At 42.7% G+C, this 18,040-nt stretch overlaps 1 protein-coding gene across 6 annotated transcripts in view; it reads right to left on the bottom strand.

The window, feature by feature from the left end:
- Positions 1 to 1,074: 1,074 nt before the first annotated feature.
- The window catches only part of SLC39A14 (solute carrier family 39 member 14), a 55,345-nt gene continuing 38,379 nt past the window's right edge, over positions 1,075 to 18,040 (bottom strand). For 3 of the 6 annotated variants that reach the window (XM_072634892.1, XM_072634890.1, XM_072634895.1), the window contains exons 2-9: positions 17,092 to 17,364; positions 13,937 to 14,123; positions 12,760 to 12,929; positions 8,000 to 8,122; positions 6,856 to 7,044; positions 6,502 to 6,709; positions 5,181 to 5,365; positions 1,075 to 4,301 (exon numbers count right to left, since the gene is read on the bottom strand). In XM_072634892.1, coding sequence (XP_072490993.1) covers positions 4,155 to 4,301; positions 5,181 to 5,365; positions 6,502 to 6,709; positions 6,856 to 7,044; positions 8,000 to 8,122; positions 12,760 to 12,929; positions 13,937 to 14,123; positions 17,092 to 17,349 — 1,467 coding nt within the window. In that variant the 5' untranslated portion in view covers positions 17,350 to 17,364 and the 3' untranslated portion in view covers positions 1,075 to 4,154. Of the gene's footprint in view, positions 4,302 to 5,180; positions 5,366 to 6,501; positions 6,710 to 6,855; positions 7,045 to 7,999; positions 8,123 to 9,908; positions 10,079 to 12,759; positions 12,930 to 13,936; positions 14,124 to 17,091; positions 17,365 to 17,583; positions 17,810 to 18,040 lie in introns of those variants that run through there. The other 3 variants (XM_072634893.1, XM_072634891.1, XM_072634894.1) reach the window with 2 other exon arrangements.

Genomic DNA, 18,040 nt, shown 5'->3' on the forward strand with positions numbered 1-18,040 from the left:
AAAATCTAACCCCCCCACAAATGTGCAATTAAACAAATTCCCCCACTAGCCATCCACAAAAATGTACGTCTCATTCTACATTTTGATTCTATCATATCTTGGCCACAAATTGGGTAGAATATTTCATCGTCTATTCTTTGGTCATTGCTTTGATCAATTCTATAGGTTTTCAAAATTATTCATCTTTATATTGTACAAATGGTACACCTGGTTCTGCTCACTTTACTCTCTATCAGTTTTCTTGGCATCTTCCTAAGTTTCTGTGTCTCTTTTTTTCAAAATAATATTCCATTTTGTTGATATACTACTACCATGATTTATTTAGCCATTCTCCAAATGATGGGTACTCCTGTTGTTTCCAGTTGACATTACAGAAAGAACTGTGATAAATATTTTTATACATATGTGACCTTTTCCCCTTTCATAAACTTGTCCTGCATCAGTGTATAATGATGACAAATCAACATATGGATAGGTTTAGGTGCTGATTTTAAAACTCTTTTGGAACTTGGCCCCAAAGAAGAGACAGAGGATATCTCCCACTCCCATTAGAATGAAGGTCTTTAGGTATGGAACACTGTATTTAATAACATCAGATACGTTGATTGGTTTTGCTAATTTTTTAAACATTTTATTTAAAACAATTCTTTGTTATAAAGGAAGCCTCTCTGGGACAGAAGAGGGAATTCTACCCCCTATTCCCCACCCCCCTTCTCCCACCTCTGGAAATGACTTTAATGAATTAAGCTAACTCAACAACTTTTTGTGTTGGGGCGGGAAAATAGACAGGAATAAAACTTCTTTAGAAAATCTTACCCAACTCTCTAATGCCAACATCAATGACACCATAAGTTATCTAACAGTGAAACTACCTTTTAAAAAATTAGTACGCAGCCCATTTTCAGAATGGGCAAGGAGAAACCACCTAGAACAGGAATGAGTTTGAATTAAAGACAGGCCACCCTCCTGAAAAAAGCTGTACACTTCCGCCACCTTGTGTTTAAAAACTTTCATTACCCCGTAGGTTGGCTTAATCCTGTACAGTTTGGCAACAGAAACACTTAGGATTCTCAGTCATTACAGAATATAAATTTATTCATAGAATCTTACAAATAATATGGTTACAGTCCACATGACAATATATTTTTGGGTTTTGTTTTTTCTTATAACACCTGAGTTTTTTAAAAGAACACTGTGATGGAATTGTAGAACTGTAAAAAGAAACGAATAAAAACTCAACTGATTCCCCCTTTTGCATACCCTCAATGCAATGTGTACTGCTAAATGAAATAAAAGAGAGCCTCTTCCAGTTACCATCTTGAGACCACTGTGTTAGTAGATGGCTCAGTTAAGAAGAGACCACAGACAAGGTAGATTGAGGGGCTTCTTACAAACTCAGGATGAAGGTGAATATAGGTTGAAGAATGTGCCAACATTGGGCATTCAAGCTTCTCCAAACACTATCATCTCAAAGATTGAGAATGACCCTGTGGCCTAGTAACAGAAGGGAAAGCGGACTCCCCCCAAAGTGGAAGGAAATAGTACCACAGCCTAACTTCGAGGTGTTCTCTCCTTCCCCAGGGACGAGGCAATAAACTTCTTACCACTTTCTCTCCTCTTCCCCCATCTCAATTCTTCCCTATTTCAGAAAGCAAAATAGAGCTGCCCACAGAGGCAGTCCAAGTGGGGGTGCAGATGGTAGAGAGATCAGATAATCCTTAGATATCTATATATCATATTGCTCTAAAACTGCACACGCAGCAGTTAAAACCAGGGGGAAATGCATATTAAAATGTCAGTGAGTTTTCCACCAATACATAACAGCCATATTTCTAGCATACGAGACTGGCTTGTTACTAACGGCAGCTTTCAATCTGTAGAAATAATATTGGAAGTCCCTTCTTGCTATAACTGGCCTCCTCACCATTTTACACTGTAATGTAAACTTCCTTGGGGAGGCTATGGGAGAAGGGAAAGAAAGTTCTTAAGTTAATATGTATGCAAGAAAGGAGAAAATGCTGTATTTTAAAATGTTTCAAATTTTAAAGTGATTTCAAATAATTTTTATACCACTGAACAACTTTCCTATATCAGGAAGCCATCTACCCTAAACTGATATTCTCCTCTAAGGCCAAGTATTGTTTTGGAAAGACAGAATCCTTTAGAAGAGACTTTACACATTTAAATATAAATGTGGGTTAAGGAAAATAAAGCTTTTCTGCTGGTTCTCCTGTATAGGAGAATGATCTATAATAGATTCAGTTTCTCCAGCTCCTGAGGGCATTTCTGGGAAAAAAAGAAGTAAGAGGGTTGATTTAAAATGAGAAAGACAGGTTCCAAAATCCAAGGAAACAGTTCTTTGGTACAAGTGGACCTTGATTCTGATGAAAGTTGCACATCCCACAACCTTTAATGCCAAAAGTTTCTATTTAGCCCCTCTGTCTACCCAAGGCAACAAGCAAAACAAAGAGGAAAACTCTTGTCAGAGAGTAAATCGTCAGCAATTCCCTCACTTTTTTCTTTACTACAGGATAGTGGCATGAGGAAAGTTTCCCAGGAGATCCACCCCGCTCCAAAAATTGCTGTTTTTAATTAGTACATGATGGAGGGTGTTGCAGTACCTTTTCTTACAGATTAGCCCTATGCTCATTTGCAGACATGAGAAGAAAAAACACCTCATAGATGCTAGCAGTGAACTACCAACCTTCCCAATTAAGTAAATGAGTATTAGCCAAGATAGCCCCTGGGTTGCAACGGTGAGGCATTGCCTAAATGGCTTCCAGGGGGTCTTTACTGCCCAAGTGGCTGAAGAATTAGACATTATCAATATGATAATAATAAATCAATTCACCTAGTGAACTTGGGGAACAGCTAACCTTTGAAGCCAAAGTTCTGACCATACCATCGCAATCCCTAGGGCTGGGCTCTAACTGCAACAGGTACATCCATCTTCTTTAGAAAGTTGGTATTATCAAGGACCAGTCACACTACCATCTCTGTTTTGTTTTTCTTGGAAAGCATTACAATAGGTGGTGTCACTGTAAACTAATTCATAGTGCAATCATTAAGTCCTCTACACTGTTCAAACCAAGGTCTTTGGACCTTACACTGCACTATGTCCAGTCACAGCACTATTTTCCCCTTAGAACATTCTGAATCTTGGCCAGCCCCACTCTTCTTCCATCTGTCCCCCCTTGACTTGACTCTAGGGAAGAGGTCTTGTCTTGGGGAGAAGATGTGTACAGTCTCCTCTCTACCAAGAGCACTCTAAATACTCTAGGGAGATGCTTCTAAAAAGGCAAGAAGAACTTCCTGGAAGCTGCAGGAATCCCTTTCCTCCATTCTCATTGTTACTCTGGAGGAAAGGGGAGGCTGAAACAGTAATAGTTATGTCTATTGTTTAACTAGTCTGGAAGAGAGGAAAAGTCACGACATGCTGGGGATGCCTGTGGAAGCCCAACACACAAGAGTCCCCTAGGTACGGAGAGGCCATCATCACCGCAGAAGAAATGTGGCTTTGTCTTTCTTCTCAATTTTACTTTCATTCTCTCCACTCAAGAGATCCTTCTCATAAAACATCCTTAGCCCCATTCCCTTTGAAAAGCATGAGGCAACTAAAGAAACTCTGAAGGGATGAGATGGATCCTTTCTTTGAGAGGTGGACTTTTCTCAAAAGGGGACATAGTGAGGTCCAGATGCATCTCCTACTATCAAGTAATGACAACTAGCTACAGTTTTGTGTTATAGAGTCTGGGATATGTGGTGGGTCAGAAAGGAAATAGGTTCTGGAGTTTGTTGGTACCACTGCCAGCAGTACTCATCCACAGAGAAATACCAGAAAGTGGCCAAAGAGAAGCTAGGGAGAACATGTCTTTCATGTTGTTTTCAGTGTCCAGAGTCACTTTGAGAAAAGAGAGAGGGCAGAAGGGTGGGAGGCACTACCTAGCAACCAGTTACTAGGGAAGTTTATTCTAGGGTACAGTGTTTTTAAGAGATCTGACATTTAGATGCGGGAATGTAGTCTGCAGAATAGTCTTGAACAGAAACACCTCTTCTGTCGTGCTTTGTTGAAATTAAGTCCTCTGGCCAGTGCTACCTGTTGACAGGGTACCCCAGTGTGTTCCACTGCCAGTCCCACTATTTACGGCATGGCACTACCCTATTTGGATTTGCCCTGAGTACATGGTGAGAAGTAGCATGATGGTGAAGCCTGTGAGCAGGCCTAGATTCTGGATAACAAAGGGAATTAGGATGCTGCCACTCCTTTCATCTTCTCGACAAACTTCATTCATCTCTGGGAACTGAGGAGAAAAAAAAACCCAAGAACAAGAGAGTTACAGTTCTGTACTCACACATCTTCCTATTAACCCAATACAGGTCCCGGCAAGTTCTAAAGGTTGCTATGAATCCCATCAACAGCAGCAGGTAGAATTTAATAATCATATAATGCCCAGTTTTTCTTCATGGCAATTACAGTTTTGGAGTAACAGGAAACAAGAGCCTATTCCTACTAGCTTTTAAACTCTGGCTGAAAATAAGTCTTTCACAAGCAGAAGCGATCCTTTTTATGACATACACAGTCTAGCTATGGCTTGATCCGCCTCCAGAATGAAGTCGGCAATGGTGCGGGCTACAGCAGTTATTTAGGTCAGTCATATATAACAAGTATCCACTTGTGCCCATGGTCATTTGTGGCTTGGAGAAAGGAAGCTGGGTTTTCACTAGCTCTTACCCTAAGCCTAACACTGAGGCCAACCACAGCCTTCAGGAATGTTTTGTGCTGGAAACAGAGCAACACAGTCCAACCACTTAGCAAATTTAAGGATGCCATATACCTTTGAAGATCCAAGAGAGCCTGGGGCATTCCATAAAGTGATAATGGACCAGAATGGCTAACACATCCATCATTTCTTATAAAAACTGCCCTATAATCTTTAAGTATCATTAAGTTAGAGCCACGATGAAAAATGAGAATAATAAAAACCCAGCATTAATATAGTACTTTAAGCTTTGCACAGTGCTGTACACGTGTTACTTCATTTGGTAAGGTGCTCACAACACTTCCCTAGGGAACACAGTATCTCCTTGAGATATCTTGAGCTATCATCTTGCCTTCTCATGCAAAGAATGTAAGGATCAGGTTCAGCTCTTCCCAATGGGATTCACTTTTGAAGGCTTACCATATCAGCCAGGGCAATATAGAGGAACATTCCCCCAGCCAGAGCAAAGATCCAATTGGCAGAAAAGTGACTGCCAGCCAAAATCCCAAAGGCCAGACCCAGGTAGCAGCAGCAGGCAGAGAGGAAGTTGAAGAACAGGGCCTGTTGGATACTCATTCCAGCATTCAGCAGAATGACAAAGTCTCCTAAAAAGGTGAGCAAAGGAAGAAGGAAAAAATAAGATGAAGCTATGAAGAATAACACAGGCTATGGAAGATGGAAAAAGTGTGGAGGGACAGACTTTCAAAGATAAAGTTCATGGATAATCAGGGCTTACCCAAAAGTTATCCTAAAACAAATGAGAGTAGCAGCAAATACACCCAAAGCCTTTGGAGCTGCCAACGATTAGGAAAACTGGCCCAATACCCAAAGCCCAGTGGCAGAAACTAACGCACGTGAATCAAAAAAGACATACAGCCCAGAATCGGCTTCAATTTCTGTTCTGCTTGAAAGAAAAGTAAAATGTGTAAGTTCATCACAATCCTCATTTCCTTTTTCCAGCTCATATTTTAGCAGCTAACTGGTTTCACAGAAGCTCCAGCTTAGACTTCTAGCAGCTTTTTAATTGTCCTCAGTCAAGGAGAGAATGGGCATAGGACATAAAACATCTTTTTAAAATGCCATGTTAATATTAGAAGGATGCATCGTTTCATCACTGTGGATAGTGGATACGCTGACAAATATGACAATTCTTTCTTGCCTTGGTAGCTGGTTTTCATGAGCTGCTGTGAGGGTGAAAAACATTCAGTCATCTAGTGGTCAGCTTTCAGGTGATGATCCACTGCGTTTAGTGGGCCTGGGCCTATAGCAACTGACAGGCAGCCATGCTGGGTCTATTCCAGTTTGGTGAGACCCGTCAAATCTTGCCCTCCATGGATAAAGTCTATAAGGACAAGGGTCACCTCTGCCACAATGGAGCAGTGGAACAGAGGCTTGTCTTTCATAATCACATTAGACAGGAGAGTAAGAAGAGAAAGAAAATCTTATGTGACCTCTATTCAAAGTTGGCAAATATCTCTTGTAAAAGGCAATGGCTAAATTTCAAACTAGATTAGGTTTTAATTCAATTCAATTTAATTCAATTAAAAATATATTTTTTACTATGTGTAAAGTACCATGGAAGGTGCTGGGGATACAAAGATAAAGCCAAAACAATCCCTGCCCTCAAGGAACTTACATGCTACAGATGATTATAAAAAGTACTTCAGTGGAACTGTAAGTAGGGATGTATAGGACTCACAAAGGATACAAGTATGAGAAGTACAAGAAGGTCCCTACATACCCAACTCATGTGGAAACTCCTCGCAGAGAATGGCCACTGAGGTGCTGATGCCTTGGAAAACAGACACAGTGAATGAGGCGCCAATGGCCAGGCCATCAATGAAGTTGTGGAGGCCATCACTCAGGGTGATCATCCAGGCCAATGTGCCAATGTCAGAGTAGTGGACACCTTTTATCCAATAACATGCACTCTGGGATGCCTGCAGGTCCTGTAAGAGAGCCAATTTCCCCCAACCAATAAGAATATTAGAGAGAGAAGAGAACTTTTCCTACAAATGGTTGGAGAACCACACCCCCAGAGATCCACCACTGTTTATACAGTTCCCTGACATTGAACAAATGAAGACCCACATACCTGAACAGACAGAGAGCCTATAATGACCTTCTCATCCATCCCTGGGGCCTTGCCTTCCAAATCCCTATTCAGGTGCTGGGGTATCATGTGATCCAGGTCTCCATTCTGCAACTTCTCAGTCACTCCCTCTTCCTGGTCCTTCTTAGAAGGAAGAGTCTCAGAAACATAATGGCTATGCCCATGGTGATGCTAGAGATAGGAAGATGAAGAACACATGGTGGTGATCAACTACAAGGGAGGAATTTCTTCTCTTTATCATCCATAAAATTAACATGCATCTATTAAGTATTAACTATGTATGTAAGAGATAATTTTGCTTGGTACCATGGGGAGATACATGGAGCTCATCCTTAGGTACTTACAATCTAGTTGGGAGAGACAAGCCAATATACTTGCAAAGTTAAATAACAATAAAAGGGACAAAAATTATTTATTATATAAGGTAACAATAAAAGGGGTCATGAGACAGTATGAAATATGACTATAAAATGAAATTGTATTTTTTTTAAACAAACATATCCAAACTTGTAACATCCAAAAGATCCTTGAACACTGCCATCCTTCTCCCCAAACCCCTTTCAAGGTATCACCTTAGGAAATTATATGTATGTACACCTAATTTTAACAAGACTAACATTACTCAAAATATTCTTAGAACCCTTCTTTTAGAATAGTCTTTTTAGATATATATGTTTTATATATATATGTACATATATACATATATGTGTGCGTACATAATATACATATATGTGTAATTTAATTATAGGTACTTAACAAGACAGACCAGAAAGCCAGTTTCATCATTTTATCATCGTATTTCAGACACAATTATTATTCTCATGTGGATAAAATCCTGAGAACGGAACTGCCATTTGGAACTAGAATCAGTCTAAAGAGACATTAATATGCTCATATTACTGGACAAGAGCTGTCATCTTGGGTCAATCACTGCTTAATCTGGATCTCCTTCCCACTCCTTGCCAATGGTCTGCCCATGAGGTGAGATGCAAACACACTTTATGACACCATGGAGGAATGTGAGTTTAAAGTGGTGGACTTATGGTAATAACACAAAATATATAAAAATTATTTGAGAGGAGAACCTTGTTAGGGGAGATTCCTTTGCCAGTCCCTTCAGCCTCACCTCATCTTTCTGTTTGAGAAGCATTTTCAAAATCTTCTCTGTGAAGAAGAAGAGGTAAAAGCCTCCAAATACCACTGCTGATTTTGAAACATAATAATCTTCTAGGGGGTTGAATCCAAAAGCCTGTGGACCCAGAACAACAGAATGAGTTTACAGCAATGTCAAATCATCACCGGGCCCCTCTGGCTCTGGGAACACAAGTACCAACATTCTAGACCACTACAGTGATTTAACAAGCCAAGAATTCTCCTTCCAAGAGGATTAAACCATTGATGTTTCATTGATACAGCACTCTTAGACCTGTTCAGAAATGCTTTATGAGAAAAGTTCTTCTAAACCTATCGCTGGTTTCTATAAAAGAGAACAGAGAAGGTGCATGGATGTGACCTTGGGCATAATACTGCCATGGGCACCTATCTCTTGTTTGGTAAAATGTGCTTTTTCTGAATCTCTTAACTAATTTTTTCCTCCTCAAAGTACTTCCTTCATTAAGTTCCTCCAATTAAGCAATCAACTCTATTGGTCTAGAATGTCAATGTGCTATCTTTTCCTCTTACTTAGAGAATGTCCCTGTCTGAACTATCTGGGAGCACAAAGGGACATGGTGGAAATCAGACTGACTGTAAGAGGAAATCCATTTCCTCATTATGCCAGAAGACTTGCAGCCCCTTCCTGGACACAAATGGACGTGGCAGACAGATGAGAAAGCACACTACCAACTCCAGCACATTTCAATTTTTGTTCTAGGTCCTTTCTGTACTTCTCCATTTACACTAAGGAAGCAAACAGAATCTGATGGAAAGATGACAGGACTATGTCAGGAGATGTGAACCTTAGGTTCATCCACTGACCTATTGGATGATCTCAGGAGATCCACCTCTCTATCTGAGTTTCCCCAAAAGTCTTGAGCAATGACTAGACTTCTTCCAATAATATCATTATATGCTAATAAGCCTGAATAATTGGTAGGTGATCTGGATGTGCAGGATAGGTGTGGATAGAATAAACTGTGCCACCTAAGCAAGCCAAATCACTTCAGAAACATGCTGAGTAAGATAGAGGCGACTAAGCTCTCTCCTTCAACACCAACAGGCTGGTCTGCAGTCCTTGCACCAGGAAGGAGTCTACATATCTAGCTCCTACTCTCCCTGTGACACCAGCTTGGCTAAATTGCTTACCTTGCTTATCTAAAAGGAGGAGGAGGAGATTTACCTGCCTTATCTCTCACGAGGTTGTTATAAATATCAGGTTGAGAAAACAGACATGAAAACACTTTGCAGAACAAATAGAAACGTGGAATTGTATTATTCTCTGTCTATCTCAGTTACAGGTAGGACCAGATCTGCCAGAGACAAACTGACTAAAAAAATCTCATGAGCTGGAGAGGCGGGAAGTACTTCTTGTTACACCACAATCAAATTAAGAATCTCAAAAGCTGATTACCACACTTTCTAAATATTTGTATGCTGTTCCCCACTGTGGCGAACATGCCAGTTCGCTGTCCAAGAGGGCAAAGGTGCCACCTCCTTACTATCAATGACCTCATCTGGATCATTGCTGTCCTACGTCCACCCTTCTACACAGATGAGAACGAAGCTGCTGCTGCCGAGTAAGACCTAAATTCTCGTGATGTCTCTCACTTCTTTACTCCAGAAAGCAATCAGAACTTTGAGCTGAGCCACAGTGTTACAAACTGATTACTTGTGGTGAAGAGAGAGCCCTAAGCTCAAGTAGGGGATGAAGGGAGAGCACCAAGTAATCTGATCCTATCAGATCGAGTCCTAATTCAACCTAAAAGCAGGACTCCAGTTCTCTCCACACCTTCCATGGAAGTGGAAGGTTCCCCACTAGAGCCCACCCATCCACCCGAGACCAGACCTCTTCCCATGTGGGGAGGTCCTCGGCATACCTCAGGGATGAGCTGGAAGAGGGCATTGGAGTAGAGGGTTCCAATCGCCAGAGCTATGAAGTAGAGCAGCAGCCTCTTGTAAAAAGTCTTCTTCATGAAGGGCACCACACTGGCCCCGACGAGGGAGCAGAGGGAAATGACGGTCACACAGAGGAGACCGTATCCCCACACTGCAGTCGGGGGGGCCAACCCCACCCAAGGGGGAAAGGGAGAGGGAAAAGGCCCCAAAAGATCAATCCATAGGTTTCAGAAGATTGAAAATGGAAAGAAAAGAGAAGGGGAAAGGGTTTGTTTGGTGTCCAGAGAGGGATAGAGGGAATTTACAGGAAGAAAAATAAGGGAGAATCAGAGATGGGGAGAAATAGGGAGGGAGAGAGAAAACAGAACATTTGTTAGTGATTTGAGTTGGAAAAAATTTTAATTAATTGATTCAGATTGCAATGAGGAATTTTAAGGCGGCCTTCGAGCCCTGTAGCTTGGGTTCCTGTTTCCTTTCAGTTGATTTTCCCAAAAGCTGTTGCAGTCACATCTGCCAACTTCTGAAGGATGACAGTGTAGTTACACGTCATGCATGAGTCCTCTCTATGACCATGAAAGTTTTTGGACTTAAAGCCTCTTACTTCTGCAGAAGCAAAGGCAGATGAGAGCAGGCCAAACTCCACCTGGTACTTTAGCCTGGTAAATCCAATCTCTAGTATGTATTCAGACACACTACTATTATTTAGAGCAGTAACAGAAGCTAAATACAAACAAAATTTGTAGGCATAAGATGGAGGGATAAGAAGAAGGGGAGACAAGGAATTAGGGCCTCTTCCCATACCCTTCAGGGTCTCATATTCTAGACTTGTCTAGTTTTAGATGACAGAGCTCTAGGACCGCCCTGATCATTGTACAATTTCTCCTTCAGCATTTCCCAGTGTCACACACTCCACGTCCCAGTTCCTTCATAGACCCTGAGCCACAACCATCATCTTGAATCAGGCTGTGTCAAATACTGGTTGCTTTTAGGATCCCAGAAAAAGGTACCTGTGAACCACGATGGGGTGGAGCATGTGCATAATCATTTCATTTCCACTCAATTAGGCAATAAAGGTATTTCATGTGAAATAATAAAACACAATCATACTTTTAGAGCTGTAAAAACAGTAACCCAAGAATATAAGGTTTGCCCAGGGAAAGGGTGGGGAGGTGGAGAGGGAAATACTTGATGAGGTCTTTTCAACTGGCATTGGCCAAAGCTGCCAAACCTTAGGTCAAACAGAGAAGCCTCATCTGGTTTTGTGAGTATCTTGGGGGGATATATGTGAGATGCCAGCCTATGTCTTTCTGCCATCCCCCTCCCCTATAGGAATGAAACCTACTCATCTTACAATTTAGGGGGTTAACTATGTTATAGGAACTTTAAATGGGAGGTTGGACAGGTAGCTCATGCACAAAAGGCCTAGACTTTGCTTAGGCAAAGAGATAAAAGGGACTTTAGGGGCCAGGAAGCTTTTAATCTTTTCCCTGAGAAAAGGGACAAAAGTTCACCTGTCCTTGACTCAAAACTGAGTTTCCCAGAATTGCTGCTAAGGAATTAATCCAAGGAAAAAATGCATCTGATCACGGACCTCATTCCTGAAAGGAACAGGGTAGAAGTCCAGAAATTTCCAACTTCTGCTTGGCCAGGGCATGAGGTTCTGTTGTTTCTTCACCCACTGGTTACAAAGGGCAGGAAGGGGCCAGGGCAGTCAATCAACAGTAAGCAAGCATTTATTAAGAACTTACTCCTTGGGCAGACTTTCCTTCCGTTAGGAAGATCATCAAACTGGGTATAATTTTTGCAGCTCTTGAATCATACAATTAAAAACCAAAATTAACAAATGCTTCATAATTCACAAAGGCCCCAACAGGCCATCAGGAACCCAACTCTATCAGGAAAGTATCCAGATGCAAGGTCTAGACAGTTAGTTGGTCAGGTATTGCTAAAATAACTCTCCCTACCCACTTTTCCTGTGTTTATTCTTTTCTGTCTTTGTTTTCTGTACAGCTCTCTGGGTGCTTCCACTGAAGACCACTAGAAACACCTTGTACCCCTATGCTGACCCTATCACATTGTGAGTGATCATCCTTCCTTCCCAGATCCACATTTCATCTTTTAGGATTCTTCCTTGTGGTCATGCTTACCTCTCACCAGGATCATCAGTTAAGGGCAGGCATAAAGCTTCAAGGGAACACGTGCCCTTAGTGGGTTACATTTATCTGAGGCAGGATGTTCCCAGAAGGACCAGCTGCCCTTGTAGTTCCCATGAGAGACTATGAGGAATAGTAGGTCCCAGGAATAGGATAATGGGGCAGCCTCCAAGTCAGGAAGATCTCAGTATATATCCTGCCTCTTGAGACATTTAAATGCCTTAAAGGCAACTTTGAAGGCTATGATTTGCGGAGGAGCTGCTGACCTGTATTAGTGGAGGGAATTTCCATAACTGGAGTTCTCCATGCTGATGAAATTACAAATGTGGACAAAAGAGAAAGATAAGGCAAGGAACATGGGAACTCTAAATAGAGGAAGGGGAAGGAAGGAACAGGGAAGAACCTTGCATCTGACATTGCCTGAAGAGACCAGAGCCAAATATGAGAGCTTTCTGGGGTTGTGGAAGAAAAAGAAAAGGTCTTAGAGATCCAACAGGAAGAAGCATCTTGGGTGTGGAGGCTCAGCACAAAAGAGAAATTTTATTTTCTGGAAGGCGATTGGGTGAGTGAATGGGATGAAATGGGGGTGGGGGGGAGTCAGCTGATGGAAATCCCAGCTGTCGACGCAAAAAGAAAACCATGTTTTGCTTTGTTTTGGTTTTTTTCTGGTCTACTACACCTCTGGGATCAGCTGGAAGAGCGAATTAGAGAGCAGCGTTCCAATGGACAAGGCGATGAAATAAGTGAGGACGCGGCTGAAAAAGGTCTTCTTGGTGCAAGGCAGGACGACAATCCCCAGTAGAGAAGCCAGGTTAATCAGGGACACACTGAGGAAACCAAAGCCCCACACTGCGGAGGAACAAGAACAGACAGCGGCCCTAGTTACCAAGGGCAGGGGGAGGGGGCAGTGGAGGAGGGCCCTGTCCAATGCCCACATATGACACTTGGGTAATTCCTGCTGAGTTGAGCACTGTGGGAGAGGCAAAGACGTCAGAAACGGTGGCTCTACTCGACAAGTTTAAAATCTACTGGGGGCTAAAGACATAAACATACAAAAAGTTCAGCAACAATACTCCAACAGAAGGGCTGAGAATTTGTCATTGTGGGCTAGCTCCCAGCATGAGAACTCTCTTCACTAAAGCAGACCACAGGAGATAAATCCATGTCCTGGGAGATAAATAATAGGTTGCTGCTTACAATTTGAAGCTGAGCAGTGAGTTAAAAGACAATAGTAGACCATATGAGAGATATCACGAGGCAGTACGTGATTAATTAACAAGTGAGTAGGCCTGATACTGAGCTAGAGTGGTCAGCGAGGGACAAAGTTGGCTGGGAGTGGGGAGAGGAGAACGTGAACTGGGCAGGATTTAGGTGAACAGAGAGGACATTCCAAGAATAGTGGGCATGATTACCAGGGCACAACATGCAATTTGGTGGGGAAGGAAGTATTTATGTAGGAGAGTCATGGAAGATGAGTCTGGAAAAGTCGAATGGGGCCAGATTGTAGAGGGCCTTGGAGAAGAGCTTAGGCCACTACAGAGTCATCACTTCGTGGTTCATTTTTAAAGTCTGGCCAGATAGGAGTATTCAACTCTCAGGAAATTAATAGTCTCAAGCCAGGCCTATTAAGTGGGTTCAACGAGCTGCTGGGTCAGCATCAGAAATAGAGGGTGACTGATGGTATAGTTGGTTGGTGCCCTCCTCATCTAGGCATTGTACCCTGGGCTAGGCAGGCACCAGGAAGGGGAGATAGCAGTACTATCAAGAGATCCAACAATACCAAGTCACCTCTGGTAGCGCACATGGAATGCTGAGGAAGCCCAGAGGGTAGAGCAACATTGTCACCAAGTGCTTACCTTCTACTGAGCTTGGTTTCCCTTCCTCTGTCTGCTCATCCTCCTCATTCTCCTGGTTCTCCAAGGTACAGGCTCTTGAGTCCAGCTGCTGCAGGATTGTGGGACAGAATTCCTGGAACTCAGACCTGCTGATCCTCGACTGGGTACTGAAATTGTGGGCAGCGAAGAGGTCTGCAGAGCTAAAACACTGGTGAGAAAAGTGGGGTTGGGAGAAAGGACAAGCAAAAGGCCCTCGTGAGTCCAAAAGCTTTGCTTTGTCTTTCGAAAAGATAAGAACAGTTTCCCATATTCATAGAAGCTTAGAAATTTCCTATTTCTTTAGTGATGAAACTGCGTTGAAAGCCCAGAACTCTCTTTCCTTCTAAAGGCCAATTACATCCAGGTAATGTCAGCTCTGACTTGGTTCCCCAACCCATTTCTCACCTTCTCCACACCTTCCCCAGCCTCTTCACTGAAAAGCAGTCAGGATGTCTCCAGGTTCACCATGACCTGGCCCCACCTATGTACAATCATTTCTGCTATAATGCTTGCTAAAACCTAAGTCTGTTCCAGCACCATTGACATATTAGGCAGCATTTTGAGCATTATTCGAATGTCAAGTTTACATATACTTAATTTTGAGAAACAATTGAGAATACAGAAAATTGCAGCATGCTTCACTATAACTCGCAGGTTCCAACCCTTCCAAACATCCACTTCCATTGTTTGAAGCAAGATTTCTGACTCTGAGTCCCACACTATCCACTATACTCTCTAGCTTCCTGAAACATACATTCTGGAGTTCCAGAAGGATACAGCACACACAGACAGAAACACACACACACACACACATATACACACGTTAGAACCAAAAAAGGAGGGATCTCAAGTCACTTTGAGAAAGGAGAAGATAGTCTCTGCTGGGAATGGGAGTGGAGGACATGTGAGAACTCAAAATCAGGGAAGACGTCACAGCAAAGAAAGCCTCACCACAAAGGAGCCTCACGTCACAGAACTGGGGAGTCTGAAGGGACCTTAGCAGCTGCCTAGTCTAATTCACACAACATACCTGGCAAGGAGTTCTCCAGTAATCCAAAGAAGAGGCAGCCCAGCCCCTGCCCAGCATCCAGTGCTAGCCAGTTCTGCCCTCTGGAGACAAAGGGAATGGGCCTAACCCCTCTTCCACCTTATAGCCCCTTACATGGGGGCAACTATCATGCTCTCCTGAGCTCTGGCTTCAAAACTGATCCTCAATATGGCATGGCCTCAAGCCCCATCACCACCTAAACTCACTTCCTCTTGAAAGGAAAGAATTTCATTGGGCAGATATAAGAAGGTATGAAGCCTAGGCACAAGGGGGTGACCTATTCCTTTTCATGTGCACAGTAGGGCTGACCTGACCATGGTCATGTTTTCAGACTCCTCTCCCTCCTTTCCCCCAGGAAAACATCATGTGTTGTGCAACAGTACAGCACAGAGGAAAATTTATTAGAATTATAACCAGGAGAGACCTGAGTTCAAATACCACCTTATATACTTTCTAGCTCTCTGGCCCTAGGTTATTTACCCTCTCTGATCATCAGTTTCCTCATCTGTAAAATGAGTATTGTAAAACCTATCTGAAGGGGTTTCTATGAGGATCAAATAACATCATACAAGTGAAAATGCTGTGCATACTTTTGGGGGGAGTTCACACCTCTGATTTTAGGGAGCAGGGGACTCCCAATGTGCAAACTCCCTCCAGGAATACAGATGAGCAACTCATCTGTAATTTATAGTTTTAAAGAGTTGGCTGGGACAGCGAGAAGAGAAAAGGTTTCCCTTGGTCACAAAACCCAGATGCATCAGAGGTATGACTTAAAGTCACGTCTCTCAGACTCCAAAGCTTACTCTCTCCCCAGCCCCTCAAAGCACAGCATACACAGAGAGGTATTGTCAGCATTACTCCAGTGCCTTCCACCACTCCCCTGGCCTAGAATGGCTCCCTTTCCTCCCAGCCAAATTCTGGCCCCCTGTAAAGGCCCAGGTCAATTCCTGCTCCAACTACTCAGCCCTCAGTGACTTCTTCTAAACTAGAGTCTGAGAATCTGAACTATCTCATTTAGCACTAAAGTATATGCTGCCTTGAGCTCTCCTCTTATTGTCCCATGGGTTAGTCTTGCCTCCCCAGCCAGCCAAGGTGCCTCCTTGAGGACTTGAGAAGAGTCGTGACTCTTCTCACTCACCCTGCTTCTCTGGACTTCTGATCCTCCTCTCCCTTCTGAGCAGCCCTCTCCAGGTGAGGCCCTCCTTTCCTGACTGGTGACTGTCTGCCAACACTACTGCACCAGGCTAGGGGGCGGGGCCTCAAGTGCTACACATTGCTAACAACTCAAGTCTTCAGACTTCTCTTTCTCATCCTCCTTGACAACTGGCACGTCCCTATCTCCCTACTGTCCATCTTGCCTTTACATGCTGTCTTCCCCTGGTAAGATGTACACTTCTTAAGGTATTCTACTTCTTGGTATTTGAATCCCCAGCATGTAACACAGTGCCTAGCCCATAGTAAATACTTTGCAAATGCTCTCTCTTCCACATCCTTTGAACTGGGTACACGGCTGCCATTCATTAGCTGTGTGACCTTGAGCAAGCTAAGGACCTCAACTGTCTCTGCTGTAAAATGGACCAGATCAAAGATTCTTAGTCTGGGGTCCATGAACTTATTTTATTTTTCTTAAAATCTAATAACTGAATGTCAATATAATTGGTTTTCTTTTCATCCAATGTATTTTTTGTTTTATACATTTATAAATACGATTCTGATGAGTCCATAAGCTTTACCAGATTGACTGCAAGAGGGGTCCATGACAGAGAAATAGTTAGGAATCCCCAGACTGGATGAAATCTGAGATCTCTTCCAGCTCTGATGCTATAAGCTTCTCTAAACTTTAGTTTCCTCATTTATAAAATTCAGATAGTAAGCTTTGGTAGCTTAAAACAGCACTAAGTTTTTTGTAATACCCTGTATAATACAGGGTTGTTGTGAGAAGAATCCTCTGCAAACCTTAAAGAAGAAAGGTGAAGTACTGTTACTATTATTATTAAACCAATCCCGGAGACCCAACTGTTCTGTGTTACAGACAAATGGAGGAAGAATCATCCTGTCTGCCATCTGGATGACAGGAAAGCATGCTTACCCTAGAAAGATTCCTCTGTTCTAGCTCTGGCTGGGTGATGTTGTCCCGTCCAACACCCACATCGAGGCGGTTGAGCAGGGCCTTCAGCTGCTGCAGGGTGAGGGCGTCTGCCTCACCATAGCGATGCATGAGGTCTTGAAGGAAGGAGGCGGCAGTGATGGCTGATGGCCCAAGAGACGAGGCATTTGCTCTGGAAGCAATGCCCAGGAAGCATAGCAGCATTAACAGGAGACTCTGGGGGGCTCGGTGAAGCTTCATGGTGACCAGATGAGGCTACAAGAAAGCAGATTTAAGTAATAATGGGCATCTGCCTTCCACATGACAACTAACTAGCTCTCCTCTCAATCTCTTCATTCCTGCCATCATTCTCCTCAATCAGTCTCAAAATCTGGTTATCACCTCTGACTCTTAAAAAAAAGTAATTGTTTTCAATAAATAAGCATTTATTTTCTTTCCTCCCTACTCCAATTCCACAAAAGGGAAAAAACCCACCTACTTAACAAATAAACACAGCCAAGCACAATGAACTCCCACATCAGCCGTGTCCAAGAAGGGGGGTCATCTTTACTCCCATCTTTGTCACTTTGGATCATGATGGCTCATTGTTCTTACAGTCTCTCAATGCTGTCAGTCTTTACAGTGTTATTATTATGCAAATTATTTTCCGGTTCTGTTCACTTTCCTCTGCATAAGTTTGTCCAAGATTTCCCAGGTGTCTCTGAAACAATTCTTTTCATCATTTCAAGGTACTATAGTATCCCATCCCATTCATCACCTTTAACTTTTTCTATTCTTTCATCCCTAAAGAGAGTCAGCAATTCTCCCTTATAAATGTCCTTTTGCTCCTTCATGCTTACTTATTACTTGATCAGTTTCAAACTCCTACGATGATCCTGTTATTTTTAAATGCCAATATTTTCCCAGTGATACTACATGGTTGAAGACCATG

Source organism: Notamacropus eugenii, chromosome 1 (assembly GCF_028372415.1).
Source record: "Notamacropus eugenii isolate mMacEug1 chromosome 1, mMacEug1.pri_v2, whole genome shotgun sequence".
Lineage (NCBI taxonomy): Eukaryota > Metazoa > Chordata > Mammalia > Diprotodontia > Macropodidae > Notamacropus > Notamacropus eugenii.